General features: G+C 35.7%; 1 protein-coding gene across 31 annotated transcripts in view; it reads right to left on the bottom strand.

Moving 5' to 3' along the window:
- The window catches only part of SOX6 (SRY-box transcription factor 6), a 692,888-nt gene that overhangs the window by 11,878 nt on the left and 655,129 nt on the right, over positions 1-25,881 (bottom strand). For 26 of the 31 annotated variants that reach the window (XM_033206899.1, XM_033206900.1, XM_033206901.1 and 23 more), the window contains 2 exons: positions 9,806-10,039; positions 7,019-7,235 (listed from right to left, as the gene is read on the bottom strand). In XM_033206899.1, the coding sequence (XP_033062790.1) occupies positions 7,019-7,235; positions 9,806-10,039 (451 nt within the window). Of the gene's footprint in view, positions 1-7,014; positions 7,236-9,805; positions 10,040-25,881 lie in introns of those variants that run through there. The other 5 variants (XM_033206912.1, XM_033206909.1, XM_033206911.1 and 2 more) reach the window with 2 other exon arrangements.

Below are 25,881 nucleotides of genomic sequence, written 5' to 3'. Positions count from 1 at the left end.
TTCTCTTCTCTATCTAAATTTATTCCCTTGGTGATTTCATCTAATTCCATGGCTTTAAATATTATCTATATGCTGACAACTTCCCAATTTATATCTCCAGAAAGCCTCTCGCTCCTAAATTCTAGACTCATATATATATATATATATAAAACTGCTTATTTGATTTGGATGTCTAAGTGCTGTCTCAATCTCATAGGTGCAAAATTTAAAGTCCTGATCATTCTCCCACATACCTGCCCCTCTCATGGCCATCCTATTCTTGGCTAATGATGACTTCGTCCTTCCAGCTGAATAAGCCAATCTATGATAACTATATTTCTTTCAAACCCTGTATCCAATTGATCAGCAAATCCTATTGTTTCTTCTTCAGGAACACATCTAGAACCCATCTACTTCTTACCACCTCCACCCCTACAAACCTGGAACAAACCACCATCAACTCCAATCTGGTTTATTGTAAGAGACTGGCTTCCTTGCTACAGGCCATTCTCCCTTCAGAAAATTCTCAACACAGCAGATAGAGTGATCCTTTCAAAACCTAAGTCATATGAAAGCATTCCTCTGCTTAAAACTCATCAATGCCTTTCCATCTCACTCAGGGTCAAATACAAACTCTTCACAATGTCTTACAAGTCTTTTCATAACTTGGTTCCTTGTTATGAAGACTATGGCTTACAAGTCTTTTCTATTACTCTTCCTACCTACTCACTTTGCTCCTGTCATTCTGGTCTCTTTATTTCTTCTTGGAACAAACTAGGCACAATCTTTCCTCAAAACCTTTGCAGTTGCTGTTCTCTCTGCCTACATTTCCCAGATATCCGCACAGCTTGCTCCCTTACCTACTCAGGCCTTTGTTCAAATGTTGCCTTCTCAGTGAGGTTTTCCATGACCACCCTATTTAAAATTGCACCCTATATGCTGAAACTTCCTACCCTTTTCCTTACTTTACTTTGTTTAAGGCACTTCTCACTATTATTTATTTATTTGTTTGTTTGTTATTTGTTTGACTTCTATCACTAGAATATAAGCTTCAAGAGACAAAAATTTTCACTGACATAGTTCCAGAACTCAGACTGCTTGTAACATAGGAGGAACTCAGTAAATATCTGTTAAATATATAGGATGAATGAATGAATGAATGAATGAGAGAAAAACAAATGAAAATCCTAGGTAATCTATTCCAGGGAAGAAAAGATGTAATGAGAATAGCTGTATGAAAATAACCATCTTTAGATGCTTGAATGGCTATTCTCATAAATAAAGGGAAGATTTGTTCTAGGAGACACGAAAGAAGATTAGAACCAACCTGCAAAGTAGCAGGAAGGCAGATTATGGCTTAGTTAACAGAAAAGAAAACTTGCTAGCATTAGGAAATGTTCCACAAAGGAACTAGCTCCCTTGGGAAGCAGTGAGCTCTCTACCCCTGGAAGAGTTCAAGTAGAACTTAGGGAAGACTCCTACAACGGTTTGAAGTATATAACATCTGAGGCCCCTTCTATGTTGCAACTAATTCTGTGGATGCAAAATCAGAAGCTAACCATCACGCTGATCTTGCTCTCTTACTATCATTATCAGCATAAAAAGAGACTAAAAAACAACTAACTGTGCATAGCTAATTACAGTTGAAGAAACCTGGCTTTCAATGGCTTCCAAAATCTTGCTCCACCCTACCCATCTTATGTTTCCTTTACTGCCAGGAAAAAGCCTTAGGCTATTTCCTTTTTTTTATCATTGAATATATCCACATTTTCCCCCATGTGTTCATGCTTTCCTCCATGCTAAAGCAGGAATCTACTTCCCGTAAGTCTGACCAACCCAAACTTCAAGTTCCTTCCTCAAGAATGCCCCATGCTTGGCCATAATGCATAATAATCTCTCTTCCTCTGAGCTTTATTTGCTCTTGTCTACAAAATGAAGATTAGTAGTTCATAAAATGTTATATGCAGTGTTGTGCCATGTCTTGTGTGTGTATGTGTGTGTATAACACACTATTATATGCTAATCTATTCATATATGTATCTGGCTTCTCCAACTATATAATTTTCTGAAACTCATGTGTACAGAAATAATGCCTCATGTACCATATTAATATAGCAAAGTGTTGGACACATAGCTGGTTTCAAAGAGGCCCTTACCAATTGACTAACAAATCAATGAACAAAATAAGAAATCCAGCCAGCAGGCTCAAGCTTTGTCTATCAGAAATTACTTTCCTAAAAAGCATTTTTTCCTTCCTTTATAGATCAATTTCAAAATCAAAATTCAAACACTGCAGATTTCACAAACAGGAATAGCTGGCAGGTATTGGGCTTTGCAAATAATGAATGTGCACAGCAAAACAACATTTGTGGATGTTTGTAAAAGTATATACATGAGTTGATATGAACAGAGATACTTAAGAACTCTTCCTCCCAGTCTAAGTAAAGAGTAAAACCTGGCCCTGATAGAGCCCACCATTGCTACATGACTTCAAAATTACAGGAGTATTTCTGGAGTGTAATCTAGCTTTGCCAATTACAAAGTAACTACATATTTATGCTGGCAAAGCCCCATTGTTTGCTGATCCTTCAGACCCTTCAAAGTGTATAAATAAAGACAAGGAAGTTTGTTTCATTAGGAGATAAGCCTATACGTCACATATCTCTGTAGCTGATATTGCAGGAAAGAACAGAAATAATATTAATCTGTTCACTTTACCTATTGAATGTTCTAATCCAGGGTCTTTACATGAGGACAATACTTAAAAGAGTATGGCTAATCTATGCTAATGTAATTGTATTTTATAAGTGTCTTAAATACGATTGATTCAACCTCTTTAAAATTAAGATTAAAATGGCAAATGTTCAAATCACTTATAATACAAGGCACTAAAATAATTATTTTAGTATAACATAGACTATATACTTGGCACACAGTATTATTTTTCTAGAATAATAATATTTACTTGAATTTAAAGCTTTTTATACGCCAGGCAATGTTCTAAGCACTTTACAAATAGTAAGTTACTCAGTCTTCAAGAAGAGTCCTGCATATGCCATTGGTATTGTCATTCTCATTCTACATATGAGGAAACTGGAGTAGAGAGGAATAAATGTTTCCCAAGGGCAAGGGGAGAGTTCAGATGGATAAATACTGCCATGTGTTACTTCCTACAGCCAAGAAGGTGCAGATCTAGTATTTGAGCCAGACTAGTCTGACTCCAGAATTGATGCTCTTAACCACTCCACTATACCGCCTGTGTGTAATGTCACGTCCTTACCAATGGCCTTTGGTAAAAGGGACATATGTTTCACATTCACATAAACCTGGTTTATATCTCAGCTCAGCCATTTACTAGCTGTGTGGCCTTAGACAAATTATTTAACATCTCTGAATATTGCATTTTTCAATTGTATAGTGGGAATGATATTCCATATCTTGCAAATTATTTGCAATAATCTTCATAATCCACTTGGCAGAGTACATAGCACACAGTAAGTATTCAATAATTTATCTTTATCATTGCTAAAAAAGTAGCCCCAAATTTAATATTTTATACTAGTTTTATATCAGTATCATGGGGAATTGTTTCCAGGACCCCCCACAGATAACAAAATCTGAGGATGCTCAAGTCCCTTTTATAAAGTGGTATAGTATTTGCATATAACCTACACACATCCCCCATATACTTTAAACAATCTCATTGTTTGTAATAGCTAATACAATATAAATGTTATGTAAACACTTTTTAAACTGAATTGTTTAGGAAATAAATGCAAGAAAAAAAAAAGTCTGTAGATGTTCCATACAGATGCAAACACTGTAGACCTAACTACATAGTGTACTTTAGCAATAATGTAACATTTTCTGGAATTTTTTAAAAAAAATTTTTGATCCAAAATTGGTTGAATCCACACACATACGGAGGGCTGAATGTACCTGCATAATTCTCTATGAGTTCATAGGTAAATTACCAAATAAGTTTCAAATAAATGGCAGTATATTTGGTCATAGTTCTTGTGAAGACATCACTGTAGCTATATGTACCCTAATGAATAGTCCCTCTACATTAATAGTACTCTTATCTGGATTATTACAACATTTCGATACTCTGCAAACTGAAGAGGTTAAAACCAAGGCAAGAGCTAACTTTGCTCCATTCCATATTATTGATAAATTCATTTCATAATAGCTAAGTAATAAAAAAAAAATCTAACTCATCAGCCAGAGTTGTGTAGTCAGTAAAATGCATGAAAATGTTGAGCAGTATATGCACTTTTATTGGCTTGAAAGTTATGCATGTCCTTTCAAAATCAGCTATAAAAATTGATCTCACCCCATTCCATCAAGACATCAATAGCAATATTTGAATTTTTGTTTGTTTTTTGCTCAACTCTTGTAATAACCTCATATCTAATAAAGATCAATTTCCAAAGATAAACCTCAGGAAATTAATAATCTATCAACTACAATACTTAAAAGAGAATAAAAATCCTTAAGCAGAAATGACACCTGGCTCTATGTAGCAAGTATTATCAAAGCTGGGCAGAGAGGAAAATGCTCAGCATTGATATTAAAGAATAAGACATTGTCATCATTGCCTGCTCTTCAGTAGCCCTATTCTGCAGTCTAAAATGATCCTTCCATAAAGGACTGTCCTATACTATCAAGAACAGGATACTTAGTCTCTACATTTCAAAGCTCTTTTTTATGCACCATATACCACAAGCAGAGACTTCATTTTCTCCAAGTGCTAAGAGCTCTTGCTCAGAGGGCACAGCCACACTCATGACTGCGCACATAGGGCCATGAGGCATATTTTGAGACAAAATGGTAAAGACAGTTCCTCAGTCATTTGGCATGATGAGGGCCAAGACCTGAATTTGAACCTTTGCTCTTTATCACCTTTCTGTAGCCACAGAAACTCTCTAAAACTCAACTTCTTTATCTTATTTAGAGAAATATGGGACTATATATCTAAAATCCTAGTATACGCTAGATAGTCAATAAATAATAGATGTTATTAAATTGTCTTAGTTTTTTATTTTACATGCATTGGTACTTGTTGTGGTATTTTGATCCGGAGCTGTTTTAATGTACCTTTTAGCAAAGGGAACTAAATTCAATAGTATTACTGCAACTCATATTTTCAAATAAGTATTACATCAAGGTATTAAAACAGTACCTTTAGTAGCCTCCCAGACTGGCAAAACAGCCCCGCTATGTATCACTATACACACAAGGAACATGACTGAGGACAAGGGCAGGAATCACAAAAGGTCTCAGACTTAAACTTTGGATTGTTCAAAAGAGATTATACACAATCTTAGAGGTGTACTAACAGGGTTAAAAGAGAATGTTTATCACACAATCTTAAAGTGGACTATGAATTAGTATTTTTCATAAAACCTCTAATTATCATCTGAATAGCCCAATTACACCGCATTGCGCTTTTTAGTGTTAAACGCATTACCTTTAAAATTACAAACATTTATAATATAGAGGAATTTGGTAATCCTATTTTGTCATGTCTTCATTTGTTAACATACTGGGATCAAATAAAGTGGCTTAAACTTCTCTCTACCTCTAAAAGGTTCTGCCATGGTATAAAGAAATTCACTGATCATCTGGTGTGATATAAAATACGGTTTTCTGTGATACGAAATACATATTAAATAGTAATGATAATGCTAGAGTTCACCTTTATTGATATTGTATTAAGCACTATATAAAGTACTTTTAAAAGCGTTGCCTCATTGAATCCTCTCAACAATCATACAAGATAGTTTCTACTATTCGTTTCATTTTACACATGAGAAAACAAAAGTTAGAGAAGTTAAATAACTTGCCCAGATAGATGGCACAGTCAGTATGTGAACCCCAGCAGTCAAACTCCAAAGCCCACGCTCCTCCCCAAAATGCTGCAGTGTATTGCACAGATTCATGACCCAGACTACTTTCATTGGCTTTGTTTTCTTATTCTATTTACTATTCCTTTTAAACATATGCTCTGAAACCAACTTTTTGTTCCATGGGGTTACCTCTTGAGTGCCCTTAAAAGTAAATTGCTCTTTATTTCTCCTTTAAGGTATCTCTTTTTCTACCTTCAAGTGAAGCTTTCTTAGTTCCCTGGCACAGCACAGCTCCTCAGTTCTCCTCCAAGTTCACAGCAAATGCAGCTTCCCTCTTGCTTACTCCACTTCTCTCTCTCAGGCTCTTTCCCAAATGTTTCCCTATTCTGAGTCCAGCCACTTCAGGTCTGTGCCTCAAATGGTGCTCTGGGTTTGCCACCCTGCTGTGCTTCTAGGTGTAGGTATGTTGGAATCTACAGTTATCTGCATCCCTACTTATCCTGACTACTGTGGTTATGAGGGGCCTCTTTTGAATGCAGACAGCCAGTCAGCCAAGTCGAAATTTATACCAGAAATCTATTACCTAATTTTTAAACAAAATGACATGAAATCAGACTTGAAGATATCAAAAGCATGTCTAGTTTCTGATTTAAGCAAGAAAATACACATTGTTACTGCTCCCACCACAGAATAATTTACTGCAACAGGAGTTCTGGATCTTATCCCAAAAATGAGATCCTCTAACCAATGTCAAGGCCAATTATCTTGTGGTAGATCCCACAACAAAAGCAGACTATTGTGATTAGAGTCAGAAGCACCACCCAGAGAAGCTGGAAAGCTTCTGGGGATTTCTTAAGGTTAGTTTTCATTTTTTCTCCCTGTGTGTCTGCTTAAATAAACCAGCAGAAACTCTGTGTGTGGGCACTGAGCATCTTAAATTGGCTTGGGAGACAATGACAGGGGTGATCAGCTGGGAGTGAGCGCTTCCAGGTTTGGCTTGATTTGAGCAAAAGCCGTGGTGCAAGGCAGTGCCCCTATGACACAGCAAGATTCTCATGGCCAAGCCCCTTCAGTACGTCACAACCTCCTCTTTCCCTCATCTCCTTCCCAAACATACTGCCAGTAGCCATCCTATAGTTACTTACTGCAAAAGAAAAGCCCAGGTGGCTAAATTCAGGAATACTTACCCCACAGTAAAGAACTGCCTCATCTCCTGTCTCCGAGACCTCATCAGTTGCTTATACTCCCCAATCCGAAGCTTTTTGCCATCAACAATGCAGGTGCGTTTCGGTCGGGGTTTGTATTTATAGTTTGGGTACTTCTCTAAGTGGATCTTGCTTAGCCGGGCCTGCTCTTCATAATAAGGTTGCTTCTCCTGGTTGGACATTGATTTCCAGCGAGATCCTAGAAATAAAAATAGCCTTAAGTACCCAAGTGGTCAAGGAAACATATTCTAGGCAAACAGAACTAGATATACCTTTCCACCACTTCACTCATCTGTGTGCTGGGTGGCTCCAATTACCACATAGCACTTGCTATCCCAACTATACTCTTAGTTTATAGTACAAAGCATATAACACTTTCTCATATTATTTCTCTCAATAGTTTAAGACTGATGCTACTATACGTTTTAAAATATATCTTTGCTGCTTAAAGATCATCGCCTACACCAAGATCTTTCCCCATCCATCTGCCTATCCTCTCAACAGGGTTAAAAGGCTAAACTTCCTAAGCATACTATTGAGCATGACAGGATTCTCAGGAAAAGCTTTCTTTGTCCTAGAAATTCAAACATCTCCCAAACTCCAAGTATCTTTAGTGCAACTATCCTTTGACAAGATGTCAGCAGATGTTGAAATCCTTCCATATATGAAAAACTACTGTGCACAAGTCTCCCATGGCCTAGGTAATTAAAAAACCTAAGCTCTACTTAAGAAGTTATAGCTTTAGAACCGGAAGATACCGTTGGAATTATATATACCATTTTCAAGTACTATAAACGTTCATTCAAAGCTGTACCAATAAAAGTACAAAAATTTTAATATGGTTTATACAGGAAGAAGGATAAGTATTCACTTCTCTAATATTGTTTATAAAGAATTATCTAAACACTTGATGAAGAGGGGATGTGTTTTTTTACATGTATCAAATTGCATTTTTGTGTCTCGTTGGTGAATAAAGCAGTAACAGCTGTGCAGGCTGGATGTTAGCTATTCTTCAGTGGAGATTTTTCATACATAAACAAATGGAAAAGTTGTACAAATATTCTCTGCAGCCAGCAATATCCTGGTCTGCTTTAATAGCACATCCATCCCTGCTCTTTCCTGATTGTTGTGCAAAAGTTGTGTAGAAGGCTTATGCAGATATGCTTCTCTCTGTTCTGCTGGTTTCCAGCAGCTTAAAGCCCCAATTAACAAAGAATTCTTGGTGCTCTTGAAATGCTTGCACTTAAAACTTTACATTTTAATGAATATACTTACTATATTCTTAATAATTTTTTCACAGAATGCACACAAATGATATAGATTCCCCATAGCTGCCAAAATGGAAAGAGAGAGGCTCTGTGCCCATCTGAAAGCTTACTCATATTGCTACTAAAAGGGCAGAAAAATAAGAAAATCTTCAAGTTAGATATAAAACTGTAAGGCCAGAGAAGCACTGATTTTTTTTTTTTTTAGAATGTCGTTTAACTAGAAAAAAAAAATGTATGTCCACTAGGAACATTTTGGTTTGAAAGGTATTTAAATTCAAAAGAATAAGATCCCTATGAGTAACTCTGAAGCTCTGAAAATGAAAACCACACTTAATTGTAGTGACATTTAGTATCCATTTTGAAATTAGAAAATCAAAAGAAAAAAAAGAAAAACATATTTTAACATTTCACCACTATTTGATCTTATGTATGTTTTAAATTTTTCTTAGAGTTCACTGCCTCAAAATGCCTCAGAATCAAGTTAAACTATTTATACAGTGACAAAACACGTGTATCTGTGCACGTCCAGATCACTGATATTTACTCAGGTTAAATATTTATTACTTTTGAACAAAACATTTAAAAAATTAAAACCACAGTTTAAGTCTCTAATGTTTTTCAGCTTCTTAAATGGCTTCCTTTGAGATTTTGTCACATCGTGACAGCTTAAGCAGAACAGTGCCTTCTGTGTTTTTCCTTTTTAAAGAGGAAACATGTTGACTATAATGCTGCATGTTGAATAAAATATGTTTAACATGTTGAGCACAATAATTCCAAACTGTACAATCCGCACTAGGCAAGCTCTACACTAATAGAACAAGGCTTGAGTTTAATCCTCAGAAATAGAGAATCACTCTGGCAATTTACCACAAACTGGGCCTCTGCCCTGTGGTTCATGTGTTCAGCTCACTGCTATGAAATTTGAACTAGTCTGTCCTATTAAAATAATTGTAGATTTATTTTACAAGTTTTAAAGTGATCATCAGAGGCACGGTTCTGCACTCCATGAATTTCACACCATTTTGTGTTTCTATTCCTTGATGAATTCTTTCAGTGGGACATATAAACCCAAGGACACTAAAACAGAAAACTGTAGGGTCTATGAGTACTTCATAGCAACGTATGAATTTAAGAGAACTGCACGGTAAAAAGAGATAAAGCTTGTCTCCATGATTCTTGTTTAGCAGTGACCACTCAAGAGTTGCTAAATTCACAGTATTAACACATACTATAAATAGTTTTGTCTTAAAAATAAGTGTTTAGCCAGTCCTGCCCTGGCACCTGGTGGATATAATAACTCCCAAACCTAAATGCCACGTTATGGGGTGGGGGAGGCAGATGTGATGATGAAGGCTCCTGCGGCAGCTGTCTGACCTTTGTCTAACTTGTGCCCGCCACAATCTCCCTTAGGATCCTAGTTATGCCCCTGCTTCCCACCCTGGTGGCACTCATGGGACTCGTGGGGGGAGATCATCAGCTTTAGCTGCGCTGCTGCACTTACCTAAGATTTTGCTAATGTTGGAGTTATGCATGTCGGGGAAGGCCTGAAGGATTTTCCTCCTCTCATCCTTTGCCCAAACCATGAATGCATTCATTGGTCGCTTGATGTGTGGCTCGCTGCTGGCACGGCCGCGGGCGTCCCTGTAGACTCGTGCTTCAGCCACAGTGGCACCTCCTGTTGGCCAACAATAATACTGCTGTAGTTTAGCTGCAGAGCCATTCATTGCTTTACTTCCTGTAATGTCAGGGCAGGAAGAAGATGAATGGAAAGTGTTATTTTGTGGATAATGTCACACAGCTTGCCACCTGGGTCAGCTGTTTTCCCCAGGTCTTCCTCTTCTTTTCTAAGTGACTTCTTGGAAGTAGAAGGTAGGTTCAAAGGACAATTCTACAGGCTCTTCTGATGTAGCCCTCAAAGGCACACTAAGAATTAATTTTGTGTGTGTTTTATACACCCTACCACATTTACTACAATAAATGGGAGGTGATTATAGAGCAATGAATGACATTACCTTATGGCAAACTTTCCTGCTATAATTCCTTTCTTCAAAAGCATGCTCTTACCAGTTATTTTAGACTCATTTGCCCCAGATCACAACCACTCTATATGTTTACCCCAAATAGAATTGTTTTTCACAATATTGTGTTCACCTGTGCTCTTCTCACTGCCTAGAAGACCCTTCTCCTACTCCTTCATGCTAAATCCCATTCATTCTTCAATGTTGACATGTTTCATGATTGAATGAATTAATTCTATGAAAAATATTAATTGAGCAATTACTGTAACCTAGGTTTTATGCCAGGTGCTAAGGAGACCTGGTAAATAAAACAGCCTCTGCTTCTAAGGAGCTCACAGTTGAGAGTAAGGATAGACAATGATAACAAAGAGGGTAAGAGGTGCTACTATACTGACGTTAACAGGGCACTAAAAGAGCACCAGACAGAATGGTCAGCTAGCGTTTCCTAGGAGATGTCTAAACTGAGTCTTCAAGGATGAATAGGAATCAGCAAGTGAGTGGGAGAGGGAGTAAAGTCCGATGGGAAGGGTAATTCAGGCTAAAGGAACAGAATTTGCAATGATGCTCCCCAGGCTGCACTCAGTCCTCCTGCTTTCAGGAGACATGACCCATAGTAATTATTGTTTATGTGACTATCTCCCTCCTTTCCACTCCTCTCAGGAATATGAGATACCTAAAGTTAGTGATTATGCTGTACTCATTCTTGTATCCTCAGGATTTTTCACATAACAGATAAGAAAATATTCATTAAGCAAAGATTATTTGGTTTTCAACTCATATGCAAAAGTCATAGACTAAGAGGCATTTATTTCAAGCATCCTGTTCTATTTTTCTGTTTAAGTGTAGTTCTTTAACATCTATGAAACTATGCCTAAATTCCTGATGTTTTATAATTTCCAAAGAGCTGACTCTAGTAACATACGAGATTGAAAGCTCCTTGAAGATAGGACAAGGGCTGGGTCTTATTCACTGCTCTATTCCTAGGATTCATTAAAGTACTTGGCACATAGGGTTTCAATTAGTAAAATATGTTATAATGAATGATTGAATAAATAAATGAATGAATGAACATGGCTCTTATTTGTCTTCATGCACCCTATACCAGGGTGATATACTGATGTATACTTTGTGATGTGGCAACTCCTGAATATCTCCCACAGATTGAGAACTTCTATAATTAAACGTAAAGTGGTCAGACTGATAGCCTCAGACAAGGCTTCTACCGCATAACAGGAAAGCCTACACCCAGAAGTTTAGAAGCAAAATGTACATTAAAATCAACATTTCTATTTTCTGGAAAAAGTAAATCCTTTCTGCTCAGTGAAGTTATTATACAGGACCAACATGATTCAATCAATCTCTGGCCCTTCCTCTCTATTTTTAGATACCTTGGTTAAGTAGAAATTTGTTTATGTCAAAGCCAGTAATAAATTACAACATTATAGTGCACTATTATTTAGCAAATATGGTCATCATTTACTGCAAACAAAAGACAGTATAAAAGGGTGGGATTGGCTAACATGAATTTTTTTCTAAACAGGAAGGAGAGCAGAAAGGCTACTTTCTGAAGACTATACAAAAATAACATATTTTCTAAACAGCCCTTCTTTTCAGCCTACTAGATAGAATGATCCTTTACATGAAAAGTCTTAGATCCCAAGATGCATAATTAATATGATACCTTTTTGCCACCATACCCACAGTACATTAATTTCATTTAAAATGCACTGACCATACAGGATAAATTGATTTCACTTTATATGGGTTTGACAGCCATGTTTATTGTGCAGTGAAATGTAGTGTAGCTTCCAGCCGACAATATCCATCAACACAGGGCAATATGCTGACTGCTGGGCCAGATGAAGGCATACATTACTCTGGAAGTGAAACACTCATTCAGACACGACAGTGTCTTCTCCTGAGGATCACCATGGTAATTTATGATGCCCTCAGTGCCATTACTTTACAACTGACATGGATTCAGCAATTTATATACTGACATGCATTCACATAAAAGGAGACAGGTTTGTGGAGAATGTCAGATACAAAAACATTTCAATATTATTCTAAGTTAACTGCTATGCCACAGGTGATTAACATATGAGACCTGCTTCTTCTGTTGTAGCTTTCTCCTCACCTCTAGCAAAACCAAATAGTCAGCTTCCATTTATTTCTTCATTTAAAATATGTATTTCATTGTAAATGGGAAGTTCTACTGTCCCAAAGACTGACAGAGATCATAGTGGATTTTTAGATGCTAGCTTTAGTATAAACATTCTAGATTCTCTACTTGGTACCAATTGAGTCTCCCAGATATGCCATACATATGCCCAATCTCTCTCCCACTCATGCTATACCACAGTCTTCACATATCCTTCCTACTCTCTTCTCCTTTACCAATTTCTACCTTTTTCTGAGGAACAGAGCTCAAGTCTGACCTCTACCCTGCACTGACCTTTACTTTTCCTCCTACATCACATATTATCTTCAGGAACTGAAGGATAAGGAATTGATTACACAGCAGTTTTCTGGGACTCACATGAAACGCTTCCAGAAGTTGAAAACTTTAAGCACAGTGCACAGAACAAAAACATGAATTAAGAAGGCAAAGAATAGAAAATGCTTTAGATCATGTGCACATCTCTTTTTTCTGGTCACCTCTTCTCTCTTCCAGAAGGAGGGAACCACAAACGAATGGGGACATCCTAAGCTAAACTAGAAATGTTGTATCAGATGAACCAAGATTTGGGAAGAAGAGATTTACCCAGGGAGGCCAACATTTGAAACTACTTTTAAAGTGAATCTGATACCTGATCAACTACAGCAGCGACTTTTAACACCACACAGATTGCAGTGCCCAGATCCCTTTGCAATATCATAACTTGGAAAATGTTTTCCTGTTTTTCCTTCTCCCACTCTTCCTATTTTTGCCGCCTTCCTGTTCTATCTCCCAAATACGTAGTACTCTAAAGCTATTTTACGACTATGAAAATTATGCCCAGGAGGTCACTCTCCTTAATTAGAAAGTCAATGAAAACAACAACAAACCAAATTTGCATATAAAAATGGTCTCACCTTTGCTTTCACTACCACCACTAACATCCTAGAAAGGGAGTCTATCCTTCCCTAGATTTATAATATCTGAGTTAACACCTGGGTAATGTACAGAAAACACAGTAATATAAACCACAAATGCCCCACAAATACATATTGAGGGTTTCCTCTATTCTGTCTTTTTGAAGTGACTATGCCATTTAAGACTTATATGGAATTCATTGAAGCATCCATATGAGTACTATGCAGAAAGATGTTTTCAACGAATATTTCTTAAATATTTTGATAGAAAACATTTCTCAATATTACTTTTCTTTTTCATTTAAAGCTGACAACTTATCTATTACTTGAATTTACAATCTAAGTTTGAGTTAAGCTTAGATTCAGAATTTTAAGAAAGTATTAGAGGCTACAAAGTCAAAAGAACATTTAGAAAGTGTCCCTAAACTTTGCTTCTGAAACAAAATGGTAAAGGAATTGTTGCCACAGTAGAAATACTTACGATTGTATGTGTATGTACAAATTCAGAAATTTAAAAATGGAAATTACATACCTGGAAAACCCTTATAAACACATAAGAAAAATTTTATTGCATATTATAAATTGTTTTCAAAAGGTATACTATTAATCTGTGTATCTGAAGTCTAAAATTCACTTTGATATAATTAATTTTAAAAATATGCATATTGTATGATTTCATACTGCTCCATTCATCATTAAGTGCAAAACACCAAACATTTCATTCTTAAATAGCCAATAGTCTGCATCAGAATCCAGAACTTGGAATGGCTCATAATTCTATGAGGCAGCTTCTTCTCCTTTTAATAGCAGCAGAGTCATTTGTGAGTTCAGCGTATGCTTTTTCATGGAAAGCAGTTAGAAGAAGCCTAGACCCACAGCTATGTACCTGGAGACGGCTTTCCAGCTGACCTAAGAGTCTTTAATTGCCAGCAACAGCAGTCCCAAATGACAGTTACTGAAAGGCCAAGAGATCAACAGCACCACAGTAGGCTTCAAGGGAAAGCAAGGTCCCTGTATGTCAGGAGAGGCTGCTCTGTACAACTTCCCCTAGAAGGCTCAAATTGGTTAATTCATCCTTCATCTCCATTTGTGTAAAGGCAAACTTTCAGTTAAAGATAGTTAATCTGCAGAGAGAAAATAGAAATTGCCAAGGCAAAAATCTCCTCAGAAAGCTGTGATTTGAATGATTTAAAGAGAAGACAAAATTGAGTTTTTCCAGGTGGGTTGGAAAGAAGGCCAGTTTCACCATCACAGCCTCTGGAAATGGTCCTGAACTAATCCTGGAGAGGCCCCTTCCTGGTTAAATTCCAAGGGATATCCGAGTGAATGAGTGAGTGCTTGTGCATATAAAAAATTATCCCTAAGGGGAACTCTGGTTAATTCTATAATGTGCCTAGTAATCATTTATTTATCTATTAATTCCATAAACACTTCTGACACAATTCATATGTACCCAGCATTGTGATGGGGTATACAAAGACAGATAATACATGTACTTTGTTTTTAAGGAATTTGGTCCAATGTGAGAAGACACATAAATTAAAAATTACAAACGATGCTACCAGAGGTAATTTAAAAATACTATTAGAGCAGGGAAAATAAGCTACTAACACAATTGGAGTGGACAGAGATAAATATTAGGGAGGCTTCAAAGTCGAAGTGGTGCTTGAGTGGCATCTTAAAGGAGAAGTAATAATTTACTGGCAGGTATGAATGTGAAACTACTTTGGGCGAGGAAATCAGTGTGAGCAAAGTCACAGTTTATAACAAAAGCAAAGGACAATTTTAGGGAATAAAAAGAAGCTGGTGATGGCTTGGGTTTATGTAAAAATGTAAAAAAAGAGGGGAGTACTAAGAGATGAAACTAGAAAAGTAAATAGGGACCAAATTTGCTAAGCATCTTGAATGCCAAGCTAAGAAATCTTTTAAGGTTTTTAAGCAGAAGAGTAACATGGAAAAAATATGTTCCAGAAGAGATCAGAATGGAAAACTAAATGAGAAATTACCATTGAATAGTCTCAATGATTACCAGTGAATTGATAATAAAGAATAGAGAAAAATAAAGTAACTACCTCTTCAAGGGCTCATTAAAACTTACATTTTGTCAGACAGAATTAATGTGATACATGCAAAATATTGGCACAAAAGGTTGTATTATAAAATCAAATTCTGGTAATGGCAGAATAGCTCATATCAGACCTATCCTCCAACAGATAATAAATATAAACTCTGAAAAAAATATGAAAAAAAAAAACCCATAGATGTTGAAGATTCCTGAGAGCTACCAAAACTAAACAGAAACTGGAGCGGATTCCATCCTAGAATGAAAGGCATTTTACTAAATGAAATTCTGTTTTCATAGTTTTTCCCATGAAGACACTTCCCAGTCTTCATAGCATGGAGTGGCTAGAATACAAATAGAAAGTCAGTCTAATTGGCTTAATGTGTCAGAAGACAGAGTTTGAACTTACAAGTGGCAGCTGACCCCTGAACTTGCCACGTATTTGGCAGACTCAAGTGAATCCAACGAAAAAATAGAGCTGTGTATCTGGAAAATCTGAAAAGAGATTTCAACTGATGCCCTTTGCAAGAGAAATATAATTTGAATTTGAATCCTATCAAGCTAGCAAGAATTCATAAACACCTTGGGCTTTCCACTCAAACTCCAGAGGGGCAACTCCTTAGGAATAAATTCTATGTGCCAGGACTAAGGATTTGCCCTAAGACTAAAAACAAAATTAAAAAAGACTCTCCCTAACAATGCAAAAACTAAGTTTCCACAAGTTCAACGTGTACAGCAGATAATTTAACTGCTTCCTGCCCCCAAAATTAAAATTTTTCAGAGGAAGATAATAGAATACAGAGTATCTACAATGGATAATCCACAACATACAATATATAATAAAAGATTATGAGTTGTACAAAGAAGCAGGAAAATGTGACTCAGAGACCAAAAAATAAAAAATAAATAAATAAAAGGAAGACAAATACTGGCTGAAAATTACCCGAATTTCGTGAGAAACATCAGCTAAGAGGTTTAAGACATTCAGGGAAATGCAGGCCAAATAAATACAAACAAAACCACACCTAGAAACTAGTTAAACTACTGAAAAGCAAAGACAGAGAAAATTCTAGAGAAAAGGGACATATTACTCACAGGGAAACACAATTACAAATAAGGGCTGATTATTCACTAGAAACAATGAAGCCCAGTAGACTATGGAACATCTCTAAAAAAGGAAATAAATTCAGAGTTTTATCCAGTGAACATATGCTTCAAAAATGAATATGAAATATACTCTCAAATGATTAAAAGCTAAAAGAATGAGTTACCAGCAGACAAACACCAAAAGAGATATTCAAGGGAATTATTCAAGAGGAAAAGAAATAACACTCAATAAAAACCAGATATACAGAAAGAAAGGAAGAATATCAAAAATGATTTGTGACCACTTTTTCTTCTCTGGATTTCACTAATAAACAGCTAATTGTTTAATGTTTTTAAAAGGCAAGGAATTATTTAATACAAAATATAACATTGTATTGTGGGATTTATAACATATAAAAAGGTAAAATATGGAACAATAGCATATTACCACAAAAGATGAGTGTATAAATAGAATTAGATTGTTAAAGCTTGTTTTATTTTACATGAAGTGATAAAATTTTAACTGTAAGGGTACTCAATTAAGGTTTGATAGTGAATTCTTAGAAAAACTAATTTAAAAAAATACAAAGAGGCCAGGCGAGGTAGTTCATGCCTGCAATTTCAGCACTTTGGGAGGCAGAGGTGGGAGGATCTCTTGAGGTCAGGAGTTCAAGACCAGCCTGGGCAACATACTGAGATTCTGTCTCTACAAAAGGTTCAAAAATTAGCTAGGTACGGTGGCATGCACCTGTAGTTCCAGCTACTCAGGAGGCTGAGGTGGGAGGATTGCTTGAGCCCGGGAGGTTGAGGCTGGGCCACAGCACTCCAGCCTGGGTGATGGAACAAGACCTTGACTCAAAACAAAAAACAAACAAACAAAAGTAAAAAATACAAAGAAGTATAGCTAGAAATTCAACAGAGTACTTCAAACAAAAGACCTTAAAAGGGATTCAATTAACACAAAGGAAGGCAGAAGAGGAGAAATAGAAGATGAAAACCTGAGGGAACAAATACAAATAGTGAAAAAATACTAAAGTGTAAGACCTAAGCCCAACAAATTTAATAATTATATTAAACAGAAATAAATCAAATTATCTAATTAAAAGTCAGTGATTTCTCTGAATGGATAAAGAGTAAGAATCAATGAAACAGAAAACAGATATAATAAAGACAACTTACAAAGCCAAGGTTAGAAACTTAAAAAGAACAAAATTAATAAATCCTAAGTAAGATGGGTCAACAGACAAAGAGAGAAGACAAAAATGCCAATATTTAGACTGCAAGAGGAGATTTCACTGTAGATACTATCCATATTACAAAGATAAAAAGGGAATATTATAAATAACTTAATTTCAATAAATTTGACAACTTAGATAGAATGAACATATTTGTTGAAAGACACAAACTACCAAAATTCACTCAAGAATAAATAGAAAATCTGAATACACTGATAGCTAATCAATCAATTGAATTTATAACCAAGAACTTATCCACAAAGAAAATTGAAGCCCTGAATGGTTTCACTGGTAAGTTCTTTCAAACATTTAAGGAAAATAAGAATAATATTGCATAAAGGTAAGAAAGTAGAGGAAGAAGGAACACTTCTTTAATAAGCTTATGAGGCAGCACATTTTGACAGAGGTTTGAGCATAAGTGCAAAATTTTAAAATAAAATGTTAACAAATTGAATCCAGCCAAATGTAAAAAATAGATAATACATCATGACCAAATAGAACTTATCTCAGTAATGTGAAATTGGTTTAATATTTGAAATCCAGACAATGTAGCTCATTACATTAACAGAACAAAGGGAAAGAAAACACAGGGTAATCACAATAGATTCAGAAAATGGTTTTGACAACATTCAATACTCAATCATGTTGGAAATGCTCAGGAAATTAGTATTAAAAGGAAACTTTCCCAGTCTGATAAAGGGCTTTTAAGAAAAACCTACAGGTAACATCATAATAGTGAACTACCAAATACTTTCTCCAAAAATGAACAGCAAGGCAAAGATGTCCACTCTCACCATTGTTAATCAACAATCAAAAAAATAAAAAGCTCATGCTTTATATTTTGGGAGGCTAAGGTGGGCAGATCATGAGGTCAGGAGTTCAAGACCAGCCTGACCAACACGGTGAAACCCCGCTCTACTAAAAATACAAAAATTAGCTGGGCGTGGTGTCGTATGCCTGTAATCCTAGCTACTCAGGGGGCTGAGGCAGGAGAATGTCTTGAAACCGGGAGGCAGAGGCTGCAGTGAGCCGAGATCGTGCCACTGTACTCCAGGCTGGGCAACAGAGCAAGACTCCATCTCAAAAAATAAAATAAAATAAAATAAAAAATAAAAAAATAAAAAGCATACAAATTATAAGGGAATAAATAATGTCATCTGTTCATATATAATTGTTTACATAAAAAATCCTAAGGAATTTACAAAATACTAGAACTGATAAGTGAATTTAACAGTATTGCAATAAACAATAAAAAATACAGAAATCAATCATATTTCTTTATACTAGCAGCAATTAAAAATAATATTCAAATTTATATATGTAGTATCAGATAATAAAATACTTGGGAATAAATTTAACTGACAAAAGTATTCAAGACATCTACACTAAAAACAATACAACATTTGTGACTTAAAGACCTAAAAAAATGGAGAAATATACCATGTTCATTAATCAGAAGACTCAATATTGTTACAGTGTTATTGTTCTCAAATTTATCTACAGATTCAACCAAATTCCACTAAAAATTATCCAAAGTTTTTTTCATATAAGGTGACAAACTGATTTTAAAATTCATATGAAAAATAAAGCAGTAGGACAAACTAAAACAAACTTGAAGAAAATTAGAGGATTCAAACTACCTTAATGAAAACCAAGGCTGTTAAAGTGGAAAATGATAGTTTTTTCAACAAATACTGCTAGAACAAGTTGATAGATACATTGGAAAAAAATCTTGGATCTTGTATCACACATTATATCCAAGAATTAGAGATGAATCATGACTTAAATCAAGAAAGAAAAAACTATAACACTCCTCTAAATATACATAAAACAATAATTTAGTGACTTTAAAGTAAAATGACTCTTAGATACAACATATAAATTACTAAATATACAAGAAAACTGTTAAATTAAACTTTATAAAAATTACAACTCTGCTTATCAAAAGTCATTGTTAAAAAAATAAAATGTCAAAGTGCATACTGGAAAAAATATTCAGAACACACATGTCTGACAAGAACTTGCATCCAGGATACATATAAAGAATGACCAAAAACCTCTAATTTTAAAACGGACAATAGACTTAAATGAACATTTTTATAAAAAGGATATAGATATGGCCAATAAGCAGATGAAAAGGTATTCCCTATCATTAATCATCAGAAAAATGCAAATTGAAACCACAGTGAGATGCATTTCACATCCACTGGAATGGCTTAAGTGCTAAATGTTGGCAAGGATAGGGAACAACTGTAACTCTAATATACTGGTGGTGAAAGTATAAAACAGCATAACCATTTTCTGGCAATTTCTTCTAATTAAAATGTATATTTGCATATGACCCAGCAACCAAATTAAAATTTCTGTCAAAAATAGACTTATATAAGAATATGACAGCAGTTTTATTAATAATAGAAAAAAGGAAAATAACTGGAGAATGAACAAATTGTGATATATCCATGCAATGGAATACTACTCAAAATAAAACTGTTTTAAATCTTAGTTTAAAAAAGTCAAAAATGACAACAAAATAACTGCACAAAAAAAAGCAGAAAACCAACCATCCAACAAATAAAATGCTCTTTTTTTTGAAAGGTTACTTTTTCTGTGGACCTGAGAAGTAGGTGGCATATTCAGGCCATTGTGAACTCAAAGATAATCTCATTTACTAAAATGAATTATTAAGAACAGCAAAAAAACTATAATTGATTGCTTATGAAGAGAAAGAGACATAAGTATCACTATTCGGTTCCTTGACAGAACTGTTGACAATCACAGTATTTCAGACTACTTCATTTTATTAATAGAATAGTTTTTTCTATTAATAGAAATTTTCTCCTGCGGGATTCTGAAGAGTGACATAATACATTTGATAGTCCCTTATTTGGGATAATAGAGAAAATGATACTGAATGCATTAGAAACAAAAATGCAGAAGATGAAATTTTAGAAGGGGATTGAAATTAGAAAAGAGAGTATCAATACTACACAGATTTGATTTTTCACCATATTTATCCCACCAAATTTATCTTAATACAATAGAGGTCAAATTCATTGTGTTGACTGATAGATGTCCCTCTATGATTATGGAAACCTACTGCTAGCTTATCATTCCTGTTCTGCCAGAATGTGAACTTACTTTCATTATAGGAAGGCTGCTTGGATTTCAAGTTTGATTTCTTCTTGCAAAAAAAAGAAAAAGGATTTGGCTATCCTAGTGGTTTATTTGGCAGGCAAAAAACATTCCATGGCTGAGCAAGAGCCTTAATCATTAAGGAAGTGAGGAAGTGATGTGTTCATCTTCTGAGAAGAAGAAATGCCAGAGGTGTAGAGTATGCTTTGTTCTCTGTATCTTTTGTAAAAATTACCTAGATATATTAGCAAAGAGTGACCTACTGATAGATAAATGACTTAAGGAAGACAAATGCAAAATATGGATACACAATTCTTCTGAGCTAGCGATTGGTGAATATGCAAGAGCCAAAAGTACAGGAACAAAAGATGAATTATCCGTGGTACTTTAATTAAAGTGTTAATTCTTCATTTGCTCAATGTTGAGGAAGACCGTAAGTTAATTTTAACATCTTTGTTTTCATCTTAGGGTTCTTTAGCCCTAGTGAAAACAAATCCCTATTTACTTTAACTATTGAAGCTATCTAGATCAATAAATTCACCAAATAAACTAGAGAGGATGAGAATGTGTGTGTGTGTGTGACAGAGAGAGAGATGAATAGAAAGGCCTAGTTATATATAATGTACACATAAAAAATTCCACTGGGCACTTTGGAAACAAACTTTTTATTTTTATTTAATTTAATTTAATTTTATTTTACTTTTTGAGACAGAGTCTCACTCTGTCACCCAGGCTGGAGTGCAGCAGGGTGATCTTGGTTTACTGCAATCTCCGCCTCCTGGGTTGAAGCAATTCTCCTGCCTCAGCCTCCTGAGTAACTGGGATTACAGACATGAGCCACCACACCCAGCTAATCTTGTGTGTGTGTGTATTTTTAGTAGAGACAGGGTTTCACCATGTTGGCTAGGCTGGTCTTGAACTCCTGGCCTCAAATGATCTCCCTGCCTTGGCCTCCCAAAGTGCTGGGGTTACAGGATGAGCCACTGCTCTCGGCTGGAAACAAACATTTCATTAATCAGAGTACCAAAGTATTTCTTTAAAGAGCAATTTACCTTTTTGATAGACTAGGCCAGAGGTCGGTTTCTAGGATAGGAACACCAGGTGTACTAAGTAACTTTGCATAAAATAATATTTACAAAGTGCTTTCACTAATTACATTATCTTTGTCCTCATTACAATCTTTTAAAATGAGTAGGAAGGCAGATATCTTTTCACCCACTTTATGAATGAGGAAAGTAAGACTCAGAGACATAATAGCACCTTCCCCTGATTAACCAGTTGCTGGTAATACGAAGCAGAGCCAGATCTAGAACCTAGATCTTCTGACTTTCAGCCTAGTACATCACCCCTTCACCAAAGCTACCCCAATCACTATTCGGCAATCTGAAACAACTCTGAATTTCAAAGCCCACCATTTCTTGGCTGGAACATTATTTTCCCCCTTTAAGGATGCCACTTCCCTGCCCAGCTAAGCACATTAGAAGAGCCCATTACTAGTTATGTAGTTCATGCCATTGTCTAATTGTTCTCTGAAATACTGCCCCACCAAAGATGCAAGGGTATGTAGAGAAAGCACTAAGGACTAAAATTATAGCTAGGATTAAAACAATGCTAAATTAATGCATTCCTTGGTTACAGGATTATGAGCAAGTGTAATTGTGGATAAGACTTCTATTTTTTTTTTCTATTAGAAACTCCATTCTCTTTAAAAGATCAACAAGAGGAACCAAAGGGAATTCCCTAAGGTCAGCTCTGAGGAAACATAAACCTCTAATTCAATAACTCTGCTACTGCTCTGAAAAAGGGCTTTATTATTGCAACATCCATATGGAGCCAATTGGACATTAATGACTAATCAATCCCTCCCCTTTCTATTCTACTTAAAGTGTCACAAACCATGTTTAGATTAGCCCATTTCCTGCTTAGGATTGCTCAAGATGTCTTTTGTTCTTTCAGGACCAGCCTGATGGAGGCAGCTTAAACAAACACACGACCGGAGTGGCGCAGGAGTTATAAAGTGCCATATGTGAATGAACAAAGGGGCTATACTAAAGCCTTTTGTGGTATTTGTTAATGTTTTTCATCTGAGCTTAAAAAGGCTTAATGACTTTGTGGTGAGCTGATGCATGTGGCTGGTGGCTTTGCAAAATGAAGGAAATTCTAACCAGTGATATACCAGTCTGTATTTTCAAGAGTCTCTTTCTTTCAGTTTTGATGCCTGTGTTTACTTTTTAAAAAATTCTCAAGTTATATTTACTTTACACAGATAGCTAAACAGAGTCCTTTATCTTATTTCAACTACAGAATCCAAGGGCAGCTGGGATAACTTATATTCTTTATTTTAATGACCTGAAGGTAGCATAGAGCATTAAATATTCTGCTTATTATCTATATGCTGTATTTATACATAGGAGGAGGGCTTACAAGCTGTTGAGCCCAGGTAAAAAGGCATCATTTAAGTTTGAACCAGTTTTCAGGACAACTGGGCTCAGGTTCAAGAAGATGCCCTTGGAGAATAAAGAGGCTGGTAAAAAGCTGGTAGACTGAATAATTCGTGTTGTTCAGTAGCTTTTGGCTTTATCCAACTCTAGCTCCTGTCATAGACTCTACGTGAAATTAAGAAGTGCAAAGCAAGATGAAGCAGATCTCAGGAGTTAGTTAACAAAGATACTACTAAATTCATTCTCTCATTTCAATCTTCATCAATTGCCTTAGCCTTCACTATCTTTGCTGGAGTATTATAAAAACTAGCCTTCCGGCTGATATTCTTACACCCAGTTTTAAATCCTTTAACCTCCACTTGAATACCTCCTCCTAATTTCAGCCAGAATGATCTGTCACAAATGCAATTCAGACTAGGTCACTGCTATATTTAAAACACTTCAATGGCTCCCTCATGCCCACAAGATGAAGTTCACACTCCTTAGTACAGTACGGATGGCTCTCCGTGACCTAGCCCTCTAACTATGGCTCCAGTACCAGCTCTGGCTATTCTACTTGGAACATTTTTTTGTGTTATAACACTGAACTACTTCCAGTTCTCTACACACTGTGTTGAGTGTGTACATACTAGGAATCTGAGTTTTCTCCCTCCTTTCCTGAAATTACCTGGCCATCTTCCAATCACTCATTATTGAAGACTCATCTCAGGGATTATTTATCCCATGAAAGTCTTACCTGGTTGCCAGGTTAGAATAAGTAGCCTAGGCTCTGACAGGTGGCACCCTTTGTGTACCTCCGTCTTAACATTTGCCATATTTTATCCAAATTACCAGTTTTATGTACCTACTTTCTTTTCTAGACTATGTACCCCGAAACAGTGGTAACTGCATTGTGTCTTATCCTTAGCTGCTATCCTTATCCCCAGGGTCTAGTAGCCAGGATGGCATAAGATAAATACTCAAATGCTTACTAGTACAGTACAGTGGACATCTTCAACAGTGAGAATTTTAGAGTGAGTCTCTAATGCCCACATGTTCTATTAGAACCTGGGAATTTCTGAAATCAAATCTTGTAGAAATTTAATTTTATTTCTTATATTCTGTTAAGTGTCCTTTCTTGAAACATCTATAAAATAAGAATAATTTTGACGTGAAAAATGTACCCATAGTAGTTGTGTGGGACTCACAGATTATTGGTTCCAATCTTACTTTCTTTGATTGATTAGCCATACTGTACAGTTCTGAGACGTCAGCTTCCCTACTTCTAGAAAAACCTTGGAAGGATGGTAAGGCATGTCTGAGATTTTTGGAAATATTAAATCTGAAAACTATTCTAATGATGTAGTGTGTGTGCAAATATATATATATATATATATATATATGCGCATTCAAGTAAGCATACATTAGGACTTTCCTTAAATATCAGATTCATTATAAAATAGATAAAACACACTCACTGAATTAGAGAACTCTAACAGGAGAGGGATGTTAAAGATTACCTAATCCATACACCTCATTCCAAATGAGGAAACTTTGAGGTTTAGAGAGATTAAAATTGTTCAAGTTTCACAGTTAATAAATGGCAAAATCACAACGGGCACTCAAATGTAACTATCTCAAATTTCACACTTTCCATCAGAATGAATTTCTTCAATGGTCAGCTGAATTGGTTCAATGGCATCCAAACTTAGCTTTTAAAACTCCTAACATGATTAGTTTAACTGGCCGGAATCTGTCTTTCATTAGAATGGAAAATGCAGATTATAGGAGCAGCAGAAACTAATTATTTTTTTAAGGTTAGGGTTAAGGAATGAACAGTACTGAAAGGAGATCAAGGATTTTAGAGATCAATCCAATCTGATGGGCCACCAATACTTCTTCACCCTGAGAACTGGTGAAAGTATTTGAAAAGTGCCTAATATTTCTGTGGTTTAATGGATTAAAAAAACTTTCAGTTTCCATTTCTAATTAAAATTTTCTGCTTTTTAATGAAAACTATAGGAAAAAGCTAATCCAACAAAGGCAACCAATTTAGTTGCTCATCTTGGAGAAAAACAGGAGGCAGCATGGCTCAGATGCCATATAGACAGATCTAGGTTTGAATTGTTGATCTGATCTTTCCTAGCTAAGTAGCCTTGGATAAATTATTTTCTTTGTCTAAACTGTAGTTTCATTTCTCTATAAAAGAGAGCTAATAATTTCTAACTTGCAGCATCTTTGTGAGAAATAAATGGGCATACATGTAAATTTCCTAGCACAGTGACTGGAACCCAATACCTACTCACTAAGCAGTAGTTCCTTTTAGAAATAGGTAGCAGTAATAATGGCAACAGAATTAGTAGAATGCTTATTCCAGTACCAAGAACATAGCAGGTGCTTAATTCATATGTGTTCCCTTTGTAGACTTTCCTCATACCTGGGTGATGTTTGCTATATTTTACATTCTACTCTTCAGGGAGTTACTAAATAAACTCGTAAGTTAACTGAAAAATGCAATTTATTCCTTAATGAGCTTCTTTTCTTCCCAA

This window comes from Trachypithecus francoisi, unplaced genomic scaffold (assembly GCF_009764315.1).
Source record: "Trachypithecus francoisi isolate TF-2019V2 unplaced genomic scaffold, Tfra_2.0 Lachesis_group8, whole genome shotgun sequence".
NCBI classification, from domain to species: Eukaryota; Metazoa; Chordata; class Mammalia; order Primates; family Cercopithecidae; genus Trachypithecus; species Trachypithecus francoisi.
This window is presented reverse-complemented; position numbering and strand designations above follow the sequence as displayed.